Source organism: Pomacea canaliculata, linkage group LG12, assembly GCF_003073045.1.
Source record: "Pomacea canaliculata isolate SZHN2017 linkage group LG12, ASM307304v1, whole genome shotgun sequence".
In the NCBI taxonomy this organism is placed as follows: domain Eukaryota; kingdom Metazoa; phylum Mollusca; class Gastropoda; order Architaenioglossa; family Ampullariidae; genus Pomacea; species Pomacea canaliculata.
In genome coordinates this window covers 9,224,913-9,243,516 of record NC_037601.1, presented here as the reverse complement: position 1 = coordinate 9,243,516, position 18,604 = coordinate 9,224,913, and the positions used below count along the sequence as shown (strand labels likewise).

At 37.0% G+C, this 18,604-nt stretch overlaps 1 protein-coding gene across 7 annotated transcripts in view; it reads right to left on the bottom strand.

Moving 5' to 3' along the window:
* Positions 1–774: 774 nt before the first annotated feature.
* LOC112576672 (MTSS1-like protein) overlaps positions 775–18,604 on the bottom strand; it is a 38,772-nt gene continuing 20,942 nt past the window's right edge. For 4 of the 7 annotated variants that reach the window (XM_025259297.1, XM_025259298.1, XM_025259299.1 and 1 more), the window contains exons 10-16: positions 17,636–17,749; positions 15,804–16,248; positions 15,428–15,573; positions 12,961–13,173; positions 9,389–9,569; positions 7,833–7,952; positions 775–6,978 (exon numbers count right to left, since the gene is read on the bottom strand). In XM_025259297.1, the coding sequence (XP_025115082.1) occupies positions 5,816–6,978; positions 7,833–7,952; positions 9,389–9,569; positions 12,961–13,173; positions 15,428–15,573; positions 15,804–16,248; positions 17,636–17,749 (2,382 nt within the window). In that variant the 3' untranslated portion in view covers positions 775–5,815. The remainder of the gene's footprint in view (positions 6,979–7,832; positions 7,953–9,388; positions 9,570–12,960; positions 13,174–15,427; positions 15,574–15,803; positions 16,249–17,635; positions 17,750–18,604) is intronic. The other 3 variants (XM_025259302.1, XM_025259304.1, XM_025259301.1) reach the window with 3 other exon arrangements.

The window sequence follows — 18,604 nt, the reverse complement described above, 5'->3', positions numbered from 1 at the left end:
GGCTGTCAACGGCCCTGAGTTCAGTGGTGTGTTTGATCTACAGCTCGGAAAGACATTGTGTCGTCAGTAGGAAGGCAGAAAGGAGTTGAAATCGCTAGAGGACTGCTGGTATCGATGCAATCACAAAGCAGAGGCAAACTGCATGAAACATTTTAAAGCAAAGAACTGTGTGATCTTCAGTAGAAACCGTCATGCAGAAAAGACCGCCAGTCGACAGAAAATCCGAAAGTCGCAGAAGAAAAAAGTCAGAAAACAAGTCAAACAGTCCTGCACAGCAACGACGCAACGAAAAAAGCACCGCATACACAACGGGCACCAAAAACACAAGAAGCTAATAAAAATAGAAACATTGCGGAGAGCCGTCTCCTAAAGAAGGGACGCCACTCCTATGTTAGAGAAACTGAAGACTGAAAACATCAAACTTGAAATAAAGTGGGAACGATTTGCTAACGACATTTTTTTAAAGATAATTGGTGAAAGATGACTCGGGCAGAAGTCTTGTTTGTTTTGATTCTTAAAAAGTTTGTTTTGGCTATTGTCACAAATACAGTGTGAAATTTTGCACCCCACATAAATGTTACTGTGCCCAACCCTCTCTATTTAAAATAACAAAACAAGCCCTACACAAATCTAACTTTAGTGGGAAAAGGGAATGTGAACAAAATAATAAAAATACTATGTTGTTTATCAATAGCTCAAATGATTGTTTCTGCACCTTCATCATTCCTCTTATAGTTTCTCAGGCAACCAGAAAGCATGAAGGAAATCATTCAGTTCTCTGCAAAAGTATATTTACAGTGATTTTAGAAATGGTATATTCTTGGCACAGTGTAATCTGAAACTGGCCATTACTGAGCAGTCTGCTACTATGTCTGTACTATGTTTTGTGACAGGGATACTAAATTTGAAGATATTATCTCGTGCTGCAGCAATCATCTGCAGATCTACACACACAGGAATAAAGAAAGCAGCGTCATAGCAATAACTATATTAGGAAACAGCAACCTGACACACAAATCATAAATTAATGTTTAGTTAATAGGAATAACGGTCTCATCTTCGGCTGCAAACTAAAAACACTGGTGGAATTCATTTCTGCAGAACAGGTGACAAATGTTCCTTTGCAGTAACAAAAATAAAATCTTGGCATGTCAAAGGTGAAGAAACAGCCAGTTTCATCACAGAAAAAAACAAAACAAAACAAAAAACTTCCATTTAAGCTCAGTGGTTCTGGGAAACTGGATGTAAAAGGGTTAATAGATGTGATGGAGTTGGCTATCCAAGTAAAAACAAATTATTCATAAATGGGTTAAGTGGTAAACAAATAAAATTCATGCTACTGCTAAAGGGGCAGGCAATGCAAAAACTGGTATGAAAACATTGAAAAATGTAGTCATGTAAACATCCTAACCCTGCCGCATCTAGCAGAGGACAGACCACAATAGACATCTCTATCAGCTGCTGAGTCTCTATTGGCCCCTCCACCACCATGACCATGTAGGACAAAGGACTAAATATTGTGCCTAGAAAATGCCCAAATACAACAGCTTAAGCAAAAAGACCAACAGGTGTATGCATTGAAAGACATCAGATTAATATTTTACTGTTTGAGAATAAGTTGGCTAAATGTTCAGAACCAATCACACAGTGGGCTAACTATACACACATGCAGAGCAACGTGCTGACAAAATTACTGGAATAGTATAGAAAATATGCACTTCGAACTCCTGACTAGTGAAATCAGCATGTCAAATAAAAACATTAAATTTTGTGTTTCAATCAATGAAATAAAATCACAATTTACTGTGGTAATATACATCTCTCAGTGCAATAACTTTTAAGATGAATGCAAAACCAACAGTTACAAAAAAAATAATTACTTCTTTAGCTTGTGAAGTCTATTTTTGTTACACACATTAATTTCTCTCACACATCTAAACTTAACAATGGCATCTTGACATTTATCTAGGGCAAAAACTATTGCAAAAGAAAAACAGAAAACTTTGAAACTTCATAAAAGGGCCTGAAACTACTATGTAAGCCCTCTCTTCTGAAGAACATTTCCCAGAGAAACTTAATATCATCTGTCTTTCAAACTTTCCCAGTTTGTTCCTTCATTCTGCTCTTTTAAAATCTTAAAAAAATTGAAAGCATACCTGTGCTAATACTCTTAAAATCTAACATCTTTATTACATAACTCTTCCTCAAAAATTCTTTTTTCAGGGGCTAAATAGTGACTGAATATTCATGAGGTAAAATTAGCTCTAACCATATTTGAGAATAGGATTTCCCTGCCAGTGCATATACCATGTACACAGACATATGGAACTTTAAAAAAAAAAAAAAAAAAACGCAAAAAGAAAAATTTTCAAAAATTCTTCACAGATCAACTTAATTGCATGTGTGTGTGTGCATGTTTTGTGCCTGGTTTCTAGTAGAATCAGGTTAAATATAAGAATTATTATTATTATTATTAAAGTCATATTTACTCCTTGAAATAAGGCATAAGATAATGTGTAACTTACACATCATTTAATATCAGGAAGATATTTTAATCATAATTTCTATTTACACTAGGCACTTGCTAAAACAAAGTGCTGACTTATGTTCTGTACCTATAAAAGAAAGTGTTAAAAAGTTATTCACTGCATAATAGTTCTCCAAAATCTCTCAGAACTTTATAACTTATTACAAATCTATGTCTAAAATAATGCAGGTAGAAATGATAAAATCTTTCTAAGGTTCATGCTTTATATGCTTCAATAAAAATCATTTATCTGCAGATCTTATTAACTTTCTGAATGGCTGACTCTGTAGCTATGACTGCTATTGCATTAACATGCAAAGGTTGCATGATGACTATTATTGCATGCAGGAAAAAGTGCACTGAAATTCTGAAGACAATCTAAACTCAAAGCAAGACTGATATTTGGGCAGCTTGGTTATCAACCTTCAGTTGTTCACAACTTCGCACAGCTGATGTGCTTTGTTGTTCTTAATACAAACTTTGTACACTGACAAGATAACATGCTATATTAATTTATGCATGTTTTTAGAAGATAACATTACTCTTGAGTGGCTTACTTTTATTAAGATTTTAACACAGTACCCTTGTCCTCACATGCATATATTTGGAAAAATGAGCTCCAGTTGTCTTTCTGAAGTTCTAAGCACATAATTGTAGAGCTTAGCTTGACTGTATGTGACTGCATTTCTCTCATGCTGCCTGGGGGATAAAGGTATGAAACTATGAAAAGCTACTGAAAAATAAAACATTTTTAAAACACAAGATGGAAGACAAGCAATTACGATTGAGTCACTAGTCACTGTCATCTTTTGCAGCCTACCAAATAACTGCTATTTACTTCTCCAGCAAAAAGTAAATAAAAATGCCTTAAGTAATACATATAATCAGTCATTGCTTTCCTGTTGCCTTACAGGATAGATTTGACAGACTTTCAAGTTTTATCAGTCATTACTTGACATAAATATGCCAGATTCTTTCTTCTTTCTGACCATCAGATTTAAGCTGTTTTACAAATAACTGCCATTTAACATAAATTCAACCTGTCCATGTAAGCATTAAGTAATAATTTTAGCTTTACTTTTTCACATCATGAATGTTCCACTTCACTACATGGGGGAGTCAGAAAATATGTCATTAGAAAACTAGCAACTGTTATTTTTACCTGCATCTTTCTACCCTTCCCAGGGTTAGCACAATGATGATACTGTTTCCATCAGTTTTACATCCACTTTAATTTTTACCCATCAGAAGAAAATATAACATCCAAGGTATGAGAAATCAGAACTTTGTATCATGAATCAAATCTTCCTTCAACTTTCCTGATTTTAGCACAAACTTTTCTTCCCAGGAATTTCAATCAACTACTACATGTTCCACCCTATGCATGGAAGTTCTAATGTAAAGAAGAGGAAAGATTCATTCCAAGAAAAATGAAAGAGTAGTTTTACAATGATTCAAACAGCCTAGTTTGAAGGACTAAAACCACAGCTAATCACCACCCTAACAATAGCAGTTAACCTATGTACGTTAAAATATATCAAAGCAATCAAATGACATATATTACAACTGTCCTATACATATGTACATTTTTTTTTAATGGACATTCAAAGCACACAACTTAGTCAGCAACTGCATGTGATACAGTCATTTTTGGTAAATGATCTATGTTTTATCATCATTTGTTAAGATACAAAAGCCAAAATGATATTTCAGGCAGGCACTTCTAAGATCAGCAGGTAATTGCATTTTGCCAGAAGAAAGGTAATCATATCATTACCAATGGAATTGGTGTTGAGCATATTCCCAACCTCCCCCTTTTCCCCAAACAAAACTAAAGAAACACAACTGAAATATCCACCAGACAACAGACTTCAATTCCTAGACATCATAAAATGAAGCCAATGGCATTAGCAACTTGTGACAGCACACGCTGACAAAAAGCACACTCCGACTAGTGTGAAAGTTGTTTCTGAAACAGACATACATCTACAATAAGGAAGGATATATGAAATATTTCAGTCAAGACCATGACATGATGCAAAATGCCATTTTCGCTGGTTTAGTTGAGGTCTTGTGGTGCAAAATCAGTACGTGCATACAACCCACATACACCTTAAAATGTCTGTGCTTATGGAAGCCTGTCAAATTATGAGAAACCTACAATATATATATGACACTAAATGAGCCCATTCATCTTTCACTGTTTGCATGCTCTTTCACTCCCAAGGAAGCATGCATAATGTGTACATCAAGTGCCACCACTCCTCTAGATGTAAAACCCTTCGGGGATACAAGAGGTGAGGGGGACGGATAACATATTGTTCATGTCATCGACCGTTTAATCTCTGTTTTGTAATATTCAGGTGATCCCATCATTTACTGTTGTTCTCACCACACAACACAAACATTGCTCTACACTTAGTGGTTATTCACAGTAGTTTGTGCACATATGCATATGCATTGCTTTGGTGGGCAAGTAAATTTACTTTCAGAAAGTCAGGTGTGTGCATGTTTCAACACAAATTCTCCCCCACCCCCTTAATCCTTTGTCACATTTAATAGAACATGTAAGACTCAATATGAATTAAAAGATGCACACATAACATACATTTTTAAGAAATAAAGTGTTTATGGCCAGGAGGCTACATCCACACAAGAAGGCAAACAAAATTATGTGTGCAAAATTTTGAAAACAATCTTATTACAGTAGATAAAATTATCACTCCAAATACAGTTCATGTAAATATTCCAAGTTTTCACAATTAAACATTTAGAGTACCTGAAGCTCCACATCATTTTACACTTGCAGTACAGCATTATTCTGTAATTTACTCAAAATTCTTGTTTGGTGGTTTGTTATTTCTTGCATATTTTTGCTCATTTGCTTTCCAAATACAGTTTATCAAAAGCAAATATAGTGTTTTATGGTACACATTAAAAAAAATGACAGTAAACATCCATTTTAAAGATAATTATCTATGATTTTCACAAAGTACAAACTTTCTCTCTCATGTGCACATAGCTTTCTGGGATCATTCTGATTATTGCAAGCAAGAAAAGGGCAGACTGGCCAGACCATGTCTGAGACATGGATAGATCTCTTTAAGCTCAAGAGTTAAATGAAAAGATATTGTGAGCCACATGCACTATCAAAAGGATGCCTACTTGCAAATACTTTCAAGCTGTTTGACACCCACATTTGCCTGTTTCTGCATGCAAAAAACTTCCTAAGCCAGCCTGAACCCAATTATTCTTGGTAAGATTCACTTCAAATTGCCTGAAATAGCACTAGACATCTGAAGCTTCTTCCACAGAAACCCGTTTTTTGAGCTCCGTCATCAGGCTGGCTTGTATGGTGGGCCTGGCATTCACTGGAGATGGTCTGGAATACATCTCTTCCATCTCTGCCAACTCCTCTTCTGTAGGAGGAAGAGGAAAATCCTCAACCTCACTGTGCTGCTGTCCATGGACGCCTCCTGGGTGCCCATGGGGGTGACTGTGAGCATGACCATGACCATGACCTGCATGACCACGGAAAGGACCATGGCCTTGATGACCATGACCAGGAGTAATCTGATAAGGGCTATGACCTAGTGGTTGGTGACCTTGATGGTGACTGTGATCAGGACGATCATTACTTTGAGCCCAGTAACCCTGAATGTGGCCACGGCCTTCCCCTGGATAGCCTTGATGATAACTATGACTAAGTACATGCTGTCCACCACGCTGGGGCTGGTTATGGCCTTGACCAGGTGAGTACCCTTCACCTGGGAGTCCATGCCCTTGTACTGCAACCTGTGTAGTTTGTGCCTGGGTGCTGGAAGGAGCAGGCGGAGGAGGCATCATTCTAGCAGCTTCTGGATCCCCACCACCTCCACCGCTATTGCCACCAATGTAAGTGGCCGTATTGTTGGGAAAGTCCTGCTGGTACTGTGAATCTTGATACTGCTGATTCAGGGAAGCAAATTTGGCATTGAGACTTTGGATCACGCTGGCCTGGCTGGGAGAGGAAGCCACATTTGGCACAGCATAGTGTGAACTTCCACCAGAAGACCCTGAGGAGTTGGATGCTCGGTCAGGTGAGGGAGATGTCTGGTGTGGATTCTGCTGGAAGTAAGTCTCATTACTTTGCTGTCGCTGCAATCCGCCAGGCTTTGGCCTGGGTGGTGGGGGTTGTTGAGGCTGTTGTGGAGGTTGCATTTTCTGAAGTCCTCTTTGACTCTGTATATTCTGTTGAATGAACTGCAGCTCAGCATATGCGCCTTCTGCTTGACCATCGTTAACACTGGTTGAGCTGGTGCTTTCAGACATCTGCGTTGGAGGGGATGTGTTCCCTTTGAGAACAGCAGAGGAAGTGCTACTGATTGATGCAGTTCTTCGCACAGGAGGCGGAGGCTTTGCGGCATTCATGGAACTGCGGCGCATTATGTTTGCACCAGATGCAGGAACACCTATCAGAACGAAGCATTTATCCTGTTAAAAATGTACACATTCTTATTTTCCATCACTTATGAGTTTTTAAACAAAAATGTATGCAAAGTTTGATCCACTAATTATGTGTTCTCTAAAACAACATTTTATAAATTAAATAAAATTACTTTTACCTCCATTATCAAGACAAACAAGAATTATTTGTATCCTCTTACAATTTTGATGCAAAACAAAACTATCTGAAATTTAGGATGGCCACTGGGAAAAAAGTAACAAACATGAAAAGAAGCAGACAAATTCAGCCAACATTTTCATGCAAGGTCATGGTCACAGCATGAGGCTTGTACATCTTGCAACATCCAAGGGCTCATCAAAGACATGAACCATAAATGACATTCCAGTGGGGACTCATTAACCCTCTCACTCCTGCATAATATTTCTTCTTTAAATTCATTTTGGTTAAATTTCCACACAATCTATCCTGGTTAAATTTTTAAAAAGCTGAATGATTTGTTCTTATTTGGGGTAAACTGCTATATAGATCTATTCATGCATTAAAAACAGACTCAGGAAGCACATTTAAAGTAAAGCTCTAGAATAACTTCACAAACTGCATGTCTTTATTACAATACTGCTAAGTATGTGAAATGATTTTGGATCAAGAAGATAAAACTTGTATGCATTTTGAATCCAGTAAATTAAAAATTTGTAAAAAGTGTCATCTAGCAGGTATAAAGAAATGTTAACTCTGCTTAGATCTACACAGAGAACACTGCCACAAAATATCTGATAAAGCTGCTTTCCTACAATGTGGAAACTCTCCTAACCACCAACCCTACTTCCTGCTTTTTAACCTATAAATTGCAAAACACACCTGCAGTAGATGCAGGACGTTTTGGGTACAAAGCTGCACGGTAGGCTGCACTCATCTCCCCACTACGAGGGATTGTGAAATATTTCTCAGCTTCATAGGCAAGGGAAGGAAACTCAAAGTCTGTAGACAAAAACGGGCACATGACCACAGGCAAAACAAAACAAAAAACAAAACAAAACAGAAACAAAAACCATCAGAAGCTGCATCAAATCAACATGCATAAAGTCAAGCAGAAAAAAAGGTACAACAGCAAAGTAAATACTAAAAGGGAATGGATTATGTACAGGACACAAAGATGCAAGTAACACAGAGGAACACAATGGTTTGCAATACTTTTAAAAAATTAGTCCAGTGATATAAAATGTAACAAGTGGTACAAACATTTTATTAAATTAGTTCACTGATGTAAAATCTAACAAGAAATTGGTACAAAAATTAAAAAAGAACAAAGAAAATAAAATTAAGCAAACACAAATGTTTATTACAAAAAAATTATACCAATGCATATTTAGTGGAAAAAACACAAGGAATGTAAACTGTGAATCAGTAAAAGGCTATAATGTATAGTGCTGATATTTCAGCTCTAGGAAAATTTCTGAAAGAAATATTTTTGCTCATGAATTATGGGAAATAAATCATATCCAAATGCTATTCTGATGACTATACCAAGGAAGCAATTCCCAACTCCAATGCACAGCCTGCAGTGGCTTATAGCAGGCTCTATTACTTAGTAAAAATCTATGATTTATCTACAAAATTTTTCATCAAATCTTGAAACGGTTTGTGAGTAATGAGTATAGTGGTCAATATACATTTTTAAAAGAGCAGGCAGATGGGTGCACAAGTATATATGCATGCACTTACGCATGCATAGCGTCCAACCCCCTAGCTCTTTGTTTGACAAGTTTTGGGGTTCATACATGTGTCTGCATGTAGGCAAACATGCATGCACACACTCTCTCACTAGATGAGGCGGGGGGTGGGGGGGGCCTACTATTTAATGGATTCCATCCCACAGTGAAAGATTTGCCAAAATGGGAATGACAAAACTTGAAAAAAAAAAGGTAATAAGTTCATGCAATATTTAATAAAATATACTAATTCAACACATTTTTTACAGATGTCAGTGAAAATATTTATTTAACAACTTTTCAAATGTTTTAAAAAGGTTTTAGACAAATTTATATTACTCTTGCATGAAAACTATTCATGCTACTCTTTTATAAACTGTAGTTGCAGCCTAAACTATTAAAACAAAACCTTCCTTTATTATTTTATCTTTCATTTTCATTTTTAGCCTTGTTGTAAGCTGACTGTTCTTATTCTAGTCAATTTCTTGTTAACAGAAAGTGTAAGTTTTCACAAACATGCATGTACATATATGGGATGCAATGCTACAGACATTACATATTTGTGCAGATTTATTATATGTGCATACGAACTATGCTCACAAATTACATTTTATGTATGGGTTCTCTTTTGACCTAAAGAAATACAACACAAAACACAACAGGTGAGGTGGGTGTGGATTACTTACATAGCTGAAGAAAGCTTACCTCCAGATGCAATGGTATCCTCTGAGCTTGAGGGTGTACTGTTCATAGTAGCATAGCCACTGGAGCACTGTAGTGAAGAGTGTGAGGTGTGGTTGGACGCATCATAGGTAGACTGTAAAGCAGCAGTACTTTCTTCTAGCTCTCGGATTGCAGCTGCAAGTTCCAAGCTGTTTTGCTGCATCTATATAGGCAATACATGACTCTGGTTATAACTAGGGAAAGATAAGGTGCACACTGTTAATGTTAACTTACAAACGTTGCCATCACTCTCACATTAGCTGAGAAATGTGTCATTCAAAAGAATGTTAAAATTAAAACATGCAAATAGCTCAATACTTTAATAGTCGGATACACTTTAGGCATAAAAAAAATAGTACGAATTAGTATTTTTCCCACAGGTAAAGAATATTATTTTTAGATTGTCATTTTAGTGCATTATGCAAGTGACTCGGGAAATCGTTCTGTTACTTAAGAAATGCCATTCTTCTGCTTGTACAGTTTCAGTTATGAAAGCAAGAATGTGGAGATCGAAGACTGTAGCATTAAATGTTTACAAGTATCTCTTTGTGGTCAGCATTTAACATACAAACGATGACATGCTCAAAGATGAAAATTGCCTCAATATGTCTTAGATCAATACAGAAAGCATCAAAGATAAATTATGTTTACGAGTCAAAACTCACTATGGATGTTTTCAAACTAGCACCAACAATATATATGAGATAGACTTTCAAGTAGGTTATTTTTTTTAACTGTGACAGCAATGAGTAAGCTTATAAATTATTATAACTAACCAAATCTACACATGCAAATTCAAGTTAAGTTAGTAGCACTCAAAAAAATATTCTAGTTAAAAAAACTTGCATGCATTTTCATCTTTCCATGCAATAATAGCACTTTTCAACTCTTTCTACTCAATTTAAATTATCTTTCAAAACTACATCTAATCACAGTGAAAAAAAGCAGCTATTTGTTTTAATAACAAATTTAATTCTAAATTTAATAACATCTGAAGCATCAGTGCCCTAACTGGCTGAATAGCTATGACATGTTGCAGTAAAATGAAATAATTTTTCCCTCTGACCAATAAACATGCACTTAAAAAAAGTATTTTAATTACCCAAAACTATCCGACTTACTTTTATCAATATTCTCTAAAATAGCAATACCTTTATACTAACAAACAAACAAAGTACTTCTCAAAAGAAAAATACTGGTAAATCAAAATGAGCAAAAATTTATTCTACTAAATTTTTGAGGCTCTGGTTGCAAATAAGGGTACATAGTGACTTAAAAATAAAAGCACTTAGCGTAAGCAAATGCAACATTATGGGTCACGATACCTAGTTCACTAATGCCTTTAAGGTGGTTCAACTGACAAGTTTTTTAAGATACCAGAAACAGAGAGATGTGTACAATTACCTTTTTTCCCCCTATTTTCAACCCTTATTACATGTATTGAAATGCAGATGAATCATGCTACCCCTTTTAAAAGTTGGCCATTTCTATGTGACTATATGACTGCAAATAACATAATTTCCCTCCATTCCAGTCCCCTTAACCTTATGGAAGCAGAAAGGGTCTTTGGAATAGCAGAAGGAAGCTACTGAATAGTTTTCCTATCATTACAGCAAATGTGCAGTGGTAAGCGCAAAATTAGGCAGAAAGATCTGAGATCCTGTGCATTTCTTTGAAGGCCATCTTGACTTAAACATTTTTCTTTTGGAGGAAGGGCATGTGCACTGACCAAATTTCAAACTTTTGCCTTCATTGAACACCATGGCAATTGTAAAATGGTTCAAATGCATGCCACATAAGTCTTAATGTCTCAAGGGAAATAAGGGCTTGACTTCTTTCCAAATTGCAGTATTACAAATTGCAGATATCTTATGAACATTACAACATTTTAGCTCAGATCAGGATTATTAGTGTCTTGTATCAAACTAAACAATTAAAATAAATTATTTTGCAAGGGGTAGGCCTTTTTTAACAAAAGTAAAACTTCTGACTCAACATGTGTCTAGGAACAAGAAAGCAAACTTTTGAAATGTCGAATGAATATTTAGTAGTGTAAGACAAATGGATGACAGAAATGATAAACCAAACAAAAATACTTCCTAAAATGTAAGAAATGCAGGTTAAAGGAACAAAAGTTTGCAAAGTTTGTGCCAATGCCATCTGAATAATGTCAGCGCCACACACCCATCTGCATATACATCTTTAACAGGTGAATAACTGAAAGTTGTTAGTGGCCAGTGATGGATGCAATGATGCAGGAATGTCGCCCTACTGGCAAACTGTTTTACCATCCTGTCCAATGCCATGTTACCATAAAACTAGTACTTCACTGCTCCTGCAGTAAAGAGACTCTTCTGATGTATTTAACCTTGGCTTTGGCTTTTTCTCTACATACAAAGAAGTCATAAGCACTGGACAGCAATTAACCATCCCTAAAACTCATGACTATCATTGTAGTTCTCACTTATTTGTAACTGTGACAGAAGTAATGAAATCTTCAGATTTCAATACATGATAAAGAGAAATGCTATCCAGAAAACCTGCTGAAGTGTATTTTTAACCTGTTATCAATCTCTTTGCTGAATGTGCAAGTATGTTCACTCAGCTTAATAATAAGCACCAAGTTTCTGACAAAAATAGTACAGATGTCCTCAATGTCAAAAAATAAATTATTATTCCCAGTATCTCACTGTGTATTTATAAACAAACTGAAATATTTTATTTACAAACAAAAGAGACATAAGTGAACCATCCAAAGCAATGTATGGTACACAATTTCATTACTACAAACAAAATGATGGTTCACACTGCATAATTTTTTTATAATAAAAACACTTAGTGCAGGAAGTCTCACTAAACTGTAAATCATGCCAGCATCTTTATGAATGAAGTAAATTACCTGCCACTGCATTATACCAAATCCATAGAAAGTGCAAGAATGAATTTATAATAAAAACACATTGGGATTTTATGTTTACAGTGCCACTTTGCCACCATCATCATGCATCAGGCAAACAGACATAAAAGATGAAGTCTTCCACTCAAGTTATGCTGTATTCACCTCAACAGAATTTATTAACTTCAAAAGCAATGATTTCTTTTTTTCAATTTCTAGCATGTCCTTTTTCAACCAAGATAACTTTGGAGGTCTGAGGTTGTTGATCCCTTCTCCCCTATTTTATAATATTGTGCACCTAAACAACAACAAGGGAATCTTTCAACACTTTACAATCTATCAAGTCTTTACGTAATTAACAACTGCTAATTCAGAGAACCACTTTACATTTAGTCAATGTATGTAAATAATTTCATGGAAGACTTCATCCATATGAAGCAATCATGGGTTAAGGTCTACAAATTAATGCATGGTTGGGAGTGGTGGTGGTTGAGGTGGTTATAGAAAGCTAGGGTCAAAGCAGGTGATCTAACGTCCACTCAAAACATTGTACTAGGAGACTGGCAAGTGAAGAGAAAAAGGGCTTAAAAAAGATGGTCTGTGAATGAAAACAAACGGTGCTGGAGGCAGCTTTCTCCTGCCTTCTTGTGATTCTTGCCTTGTGAGACCTAGATGCTCGCTGTGTTTCTACACCTTCCTCCTCATTCTTCTCCTCCTTATCTTCCTCACTGGCTCTCGTCTCCTTCTCTTTATCTTCCTCAACCACCTCATTAATGAGGGCAGCAGTGCAGCTATCAAGACTGCGAATAGCTGCTTCTAAGTCCATGGTACTCAAGTCCAAGTCAGTGTCAGTAGGGGCAGAAGAAGCAGGCTGCAGCCACGCACGCAGTCGTAGCAGCAAACAGAACAGGGATGCACAGAAGGTCAGTGAGATCAAGAGTTCATGTCAACAGAAGCCAGTCAAACCAAACACATCACAAATGCCTGGGTTTAAATACAATTCACGATGCAACATGCTTTTTCACCTCCTGCTTGACTAAGTGCAGGACGAAAAAGGGGAGGCTATTATGTGCCAAATACCACAGGGGCTGATTAGGTCATGATGCTGATGTTTGCAAAAATGACAATGAGACAAAATAACAGCTACCATTCACCTTAATCTTTCCATTGAAAAAAAAAAAAAAAGGAAACTTTCAAAACCCCTGCCTCTTTCTATCATAGGTTTTTCCTGCTGAATTCAAAGACCTGTATCAACAACACAAAGCTGCATGCATATGGAAATGATAGAGCAGAAAAAGAGATGAATAATTTTTTAAATGTTAATGGTTCAGTCATTTAAAAAAAAAAACAATCTTGGTTAAATCTAATGTGTACACAAGAAAGGCATACACAAGTGTCACAAAAATATAATAATGGAGCAAACAAATCAGTGATTCAGCACTCAATTATTGTATGATTGCTATAAAGCATAAGACAGGCAGAAGTTTGGTTGTACCAATGAGCCACATAATAAGATACAAGAAATCATTGTGAATACATGAGGACTACAGGGACCTCTTGAAAAGGAAACAGAACAAAACACTAGCATGAGCTCAACATCTGGCCAGAAAGTGCAGGTTGTATCAACAGTGAAGGTACAGATGTGTGAGATACTTCAGAAAACTTGGAGACCAAGCAAGCATGATCATATCTCTAGATGACACTAAGTGCAGCTATGCATTAAAGGGAGGGGAGATTACTATGTATGTTGGTGCCTCGTCATTTTCTAAACACTAACTTTTTTATTTCCCTCATAATTAAAACTGTAACACATACAGAAGTCAAAGAGTTATCACAATTAAACTATTTCCTATTTTGGTCTGTATTCCAAAAGAAATGCCTACTGAGCAGAACATCTTCCCATACAATATTGATAATAATGACAATGATCATATAAATCAAATCAAATCAGACTTTACTGTCTGTCGAGGAGACCCAAGACAGAAATTTTTCATTTGCTCACAAGGGCAGGCACATACTCATACAGACATTTAACACACACAGTTAAGAGTAAAGATACATTATCATGGCAGTTTAGATCTCTGTCAAATAGCAACAAATGGTGGAGGCAACAGCAGTTTTGAAGGGAGCAAAGACTTGCAAGATAGCAATGCATACCAATAACACAATGTAGCTTGCAAAAACATATTGCTTTCACATATTTTACTATTTTTTTAGGTGATGCCTTCACTTAGCATTTCCCACAGCTGCTGAAATCATGAGATCAAAGTTTAAGGCCATCTGAAGATATATATTTCCTGACTTTTACAGCATGAAAAGGAAGACAAAGTGAGAGGTGTGACAGGTATTCTTGTTCACCCTCTCTTTTAGGATATGATCTGTTCCTCCCCCCCCCCAACTCCCAACCAAAAGTCTCATCTGTGGGTAGATGGCATTTTCAAGTATCCACAGAGGCAGGTGTGCATCATCAAATGTCCATTTAATGTACAACTCTTGAAGGTTTTAAACAACTAAAAAGATGGCAGAAATTAATGAGAAGAGTAGTTTTATTTGCAACTGTGAGCTGCAGTAAAGTATAAGCGAGCAGCAGTTTCTAGCCTGATGACGTATAAAAACACAAAGGGACTTGCTGACAGAACAAGAACAAAAGGCAAGTCCATTCATTGCCCCCTGCTGCATCTAAAGCAGGGGTCTCAAACTCATATTAGCATGTGGGCCGCAGTGTAACAGCCAGTCAGCGGCCGCACCACGAAAAGAAATGTTTTTCATTAAATTTTACGAACACTACTGTCACTGCAGTTAATGCTAAAATAAAGTTTTTATAATTATTAATTACATTTAGTGTAGTTTATTACATGCACAGCAGTTTAGTTTATTAAAATAAGTTGACGTTGTCTCTGTCACTAATAACGGGTTCATTTTCACTGCGGGAGTTAATCACCAAGCACAACATACATATACACGCGGACGTGGCCGAGGGCCGCACAAAAATGTTTCGCGGGCCGCATTTGGCCCTCGGGCCGCGTGTTTGAGACCCCTGATCTAAAGCAACTGTCTGGTACAAAAGCATGTCCTGTAACACTTACCCCCCATAGTAATGCTCTATTTTTACTTGTATTTTGTACCTTTGCACTCTGTTGCACAGGTGGAGTAGTTGGTGCCACAGTATCTCCATCTGGCTCATCAGACGGCCACCTTTGTAGCTGTCGAGCTTGGTTTTCAACAACCATGCGTTGCAAATCCATGGTGTTGGCATAAACAGGTTGGGCACCTGCAGAGTTTATGTGAGTAAATATCTTTGGTATAATAAATGGACAAGTACATACATGTATTCAAACAGGTGCTTATGGATACCATATTCCTTTTTATCATGCATTAATTATTCTAATTCTTTCATGTTTTTTTTCCTAAGCTAAGGGTAAAAACTGCTTATAAAAATGAAGTTTGAATGGTTATTACTGTGCCTTAAACCCTGCCCCCAAAAGGTGTTTTGACACCAACCTGGTGGCAAAGATGGTGGTGGAACTGCCTTGATTTTAGGTCGAGGGCAATGTGGAGGCAGCACCGGCTGCATCTTGTTTATTGTAGCAGCTGGCCTAGCATAGGGACCTGAGGATGCAGTGCTGTGGGGACGTATCTTTCCACCAGCATGAGCTTGGCTCTGATCCCGCATGTCCACCTCTCCCTGATCAGCCTTCTCTGGCAGGGGCTCAAACAGCTCCGGCTTGAGGGCAGGGCGAGAGGTGTGAGTCTTCTCAGAGCTGACTGATATCGTATGAGGTCGCACACGCTCTTGCTTCAAAACAATGGGTGCAATAACTGGCTGGCTGCTGGCACTACTGACAGAAGCGGTTGGTGTGGTGACCATATTGCCAGAGGGTGTGGTAGGAGTTGAATCACAATCTCCAGTATCTGTTCCTGTGCTGTCACGGTCAGAGTTGGAGGCCTGCACAACAGAGGCAAAGCTAGCACAAATGTGCTCAAAGCACACAACAGATATACACTCGACTACTCAGGACTTATCTCTTGCTGCAATCATATATAAACTAACAATTCATTTTGAATAAAAAGGATAAGTGCACTTCCTAACCCTAGGACACTATTCACATTAGTCTAAACCTGTGTTGCTGTCGTACAAAAACTGCTAATATATTTAGAAAGAAGATTAAGATGAATGCACTATTGAATCTAAACAAAAGAGAAGAGCAGCACAAAGAAAAATCATGCCTAGTTATGGCCATGAAAATTAACCATAGCAACAGCAACACACATAACCAACAATTTTAAACTATAGCAAGACCAAATGCATCTGCCACCTATGTTTATTGTATAAAAGCTATGATATTCAATACTAAATCATCAAATAAGCTAATGAAAACTAGAGTGATAAAGGGCTTTGACAAAACTTTAGATAAAAATTCATGTAAACTATTCCTCCAAAACTGCATGACCACCACCAGCAGCAATTGAAAACTAATGTGTTGGTTATTTGTTGAGCGCGAGAAATCTGTACCTTCTTGTCTTTAGCAGCTATTAATAATCATTAAGTTATTGTTTTTTGCATTAGCTAGGTATTATTTACAACCTTCTTAACACTCACCATACATTCTAAACTCCATTTGTTATGTACTTAATCCTTTTACACATGCTGAAACATCTATTTATATTTCCCTTCTATTTCATCCTTACAGATACAACACATGGATTCACATTACAGATTCAACATGTTAGCATACACAGATACTTATTAGTATTGTATATATGCTTGCATTAATTACCTTATTTGCCCTTGTTCTTACATACACGTTACATTTTATTGCATGCTGTTTTATGCTCTAATACCAACATAAATTCATCTGGGAACTTGTAGGGCAAAATATGTCTACAAAAACAGCACAATGGCTGAAAAGCTGCAGAGATCCTTTGACAGCAAATTAATCATTCATCTTTTCCTAGAATATGTTAATAATGACTGTAAAAGCTACACTTCTTAATCAGTGAAACAAAAATATACTCCATGGATACAGAAAATTCACCAAAGCTAAGGAGACACTGTATGACATTCAAACATTAGTGCAGCAAACAAATTACAACCCTTTTGCATTCTTTTCATTTTGTGTTCTACAATATCTGCACCAAGAGCAGTCCAATTAACATTCTGAATGCCTGAAAAGAAGCAAGTGTATTCTAAACAGGCATTCTAGCCACCATGTCAGTGTAAGCTGTAGCATTTAAAAAAGAAGTTCTGGGCCAACAAGATCTCTGCAGTGTTCTAGCTAGAACAAGTATGAGGTTACTATTAACACCAGACATTTCAACTCCTCCCTGCCTACCTGGTACAAACTTAGGGACTGGGGGGTTGTTGGCCGCAAAAACAGCATATCCTGGGATGTGAAGCCCGAGTCTTGGGACGAAACGCTGGTCAGGCGTTCAGTTCCCATAGGAGGCTGTTTCATGAGGCAGGGGTTGAGAGTGTTCGTGCATCCCAGTTTCGAGTGGTTGGGTGGACAGGCAGATGAATGGATGACAGATTGGATGGAAGAAACAATACATAAGCAAGCAGCAAACACAACCATGCTTGACAAGCAACAAATACTGCCATAGCTTTCCTCCAATCATTCTCATAATTTCATGTGCCAGAACACATTATTAACAAACAAAAAAATAAAAAGAATCCCTTCCAGCTAAACAATTCAACCAAAGATGCACAGATGTAGCACTATTAATATTTCTGCGTGCAAGTATTGGTTCTAGTACACAAAAAATGAGAATCTTTACCACTTTTGACTCTGCATTTTTGTCTTTTAGGTTAGCTAATGAGAATATTTGCGTGAACATGTGCTCATGCACATTTGTGCCTGTGACAAAGTAACCTGCATGCACACACACACATGCACACAAAAACCTTTCGTATTTCACAAATTCTCTGCACCCCTGCACCTAGGGATGGGGCAACATAAAACTCAGAAGAAATTACATCTTTGCCTAACCTTCTAAGGATCATCTACTCATAAATCAAATTGTGTGCAAAAATTTTAAACTAAAAAGATAGCCATATCTAGCAGTTTTATGCTTTATCTACAGAAAGCATACTTTCTGCAGATTATTTCAAAGTTTGTGAAAGGCTAGTCTGCCTAAAGAAATAACAAAAATAAAAACTAATTACTGAGCACACCATTATTGCTGACCAAGTGAGAAATAGTGACTGATATGATCACAAAAAACAGAGATGGTACAAAGCAAGAAGAGATTGATCATGTCAGGTACTTTTACAGTACAGATCTCAGTCAACTAGAACCAAC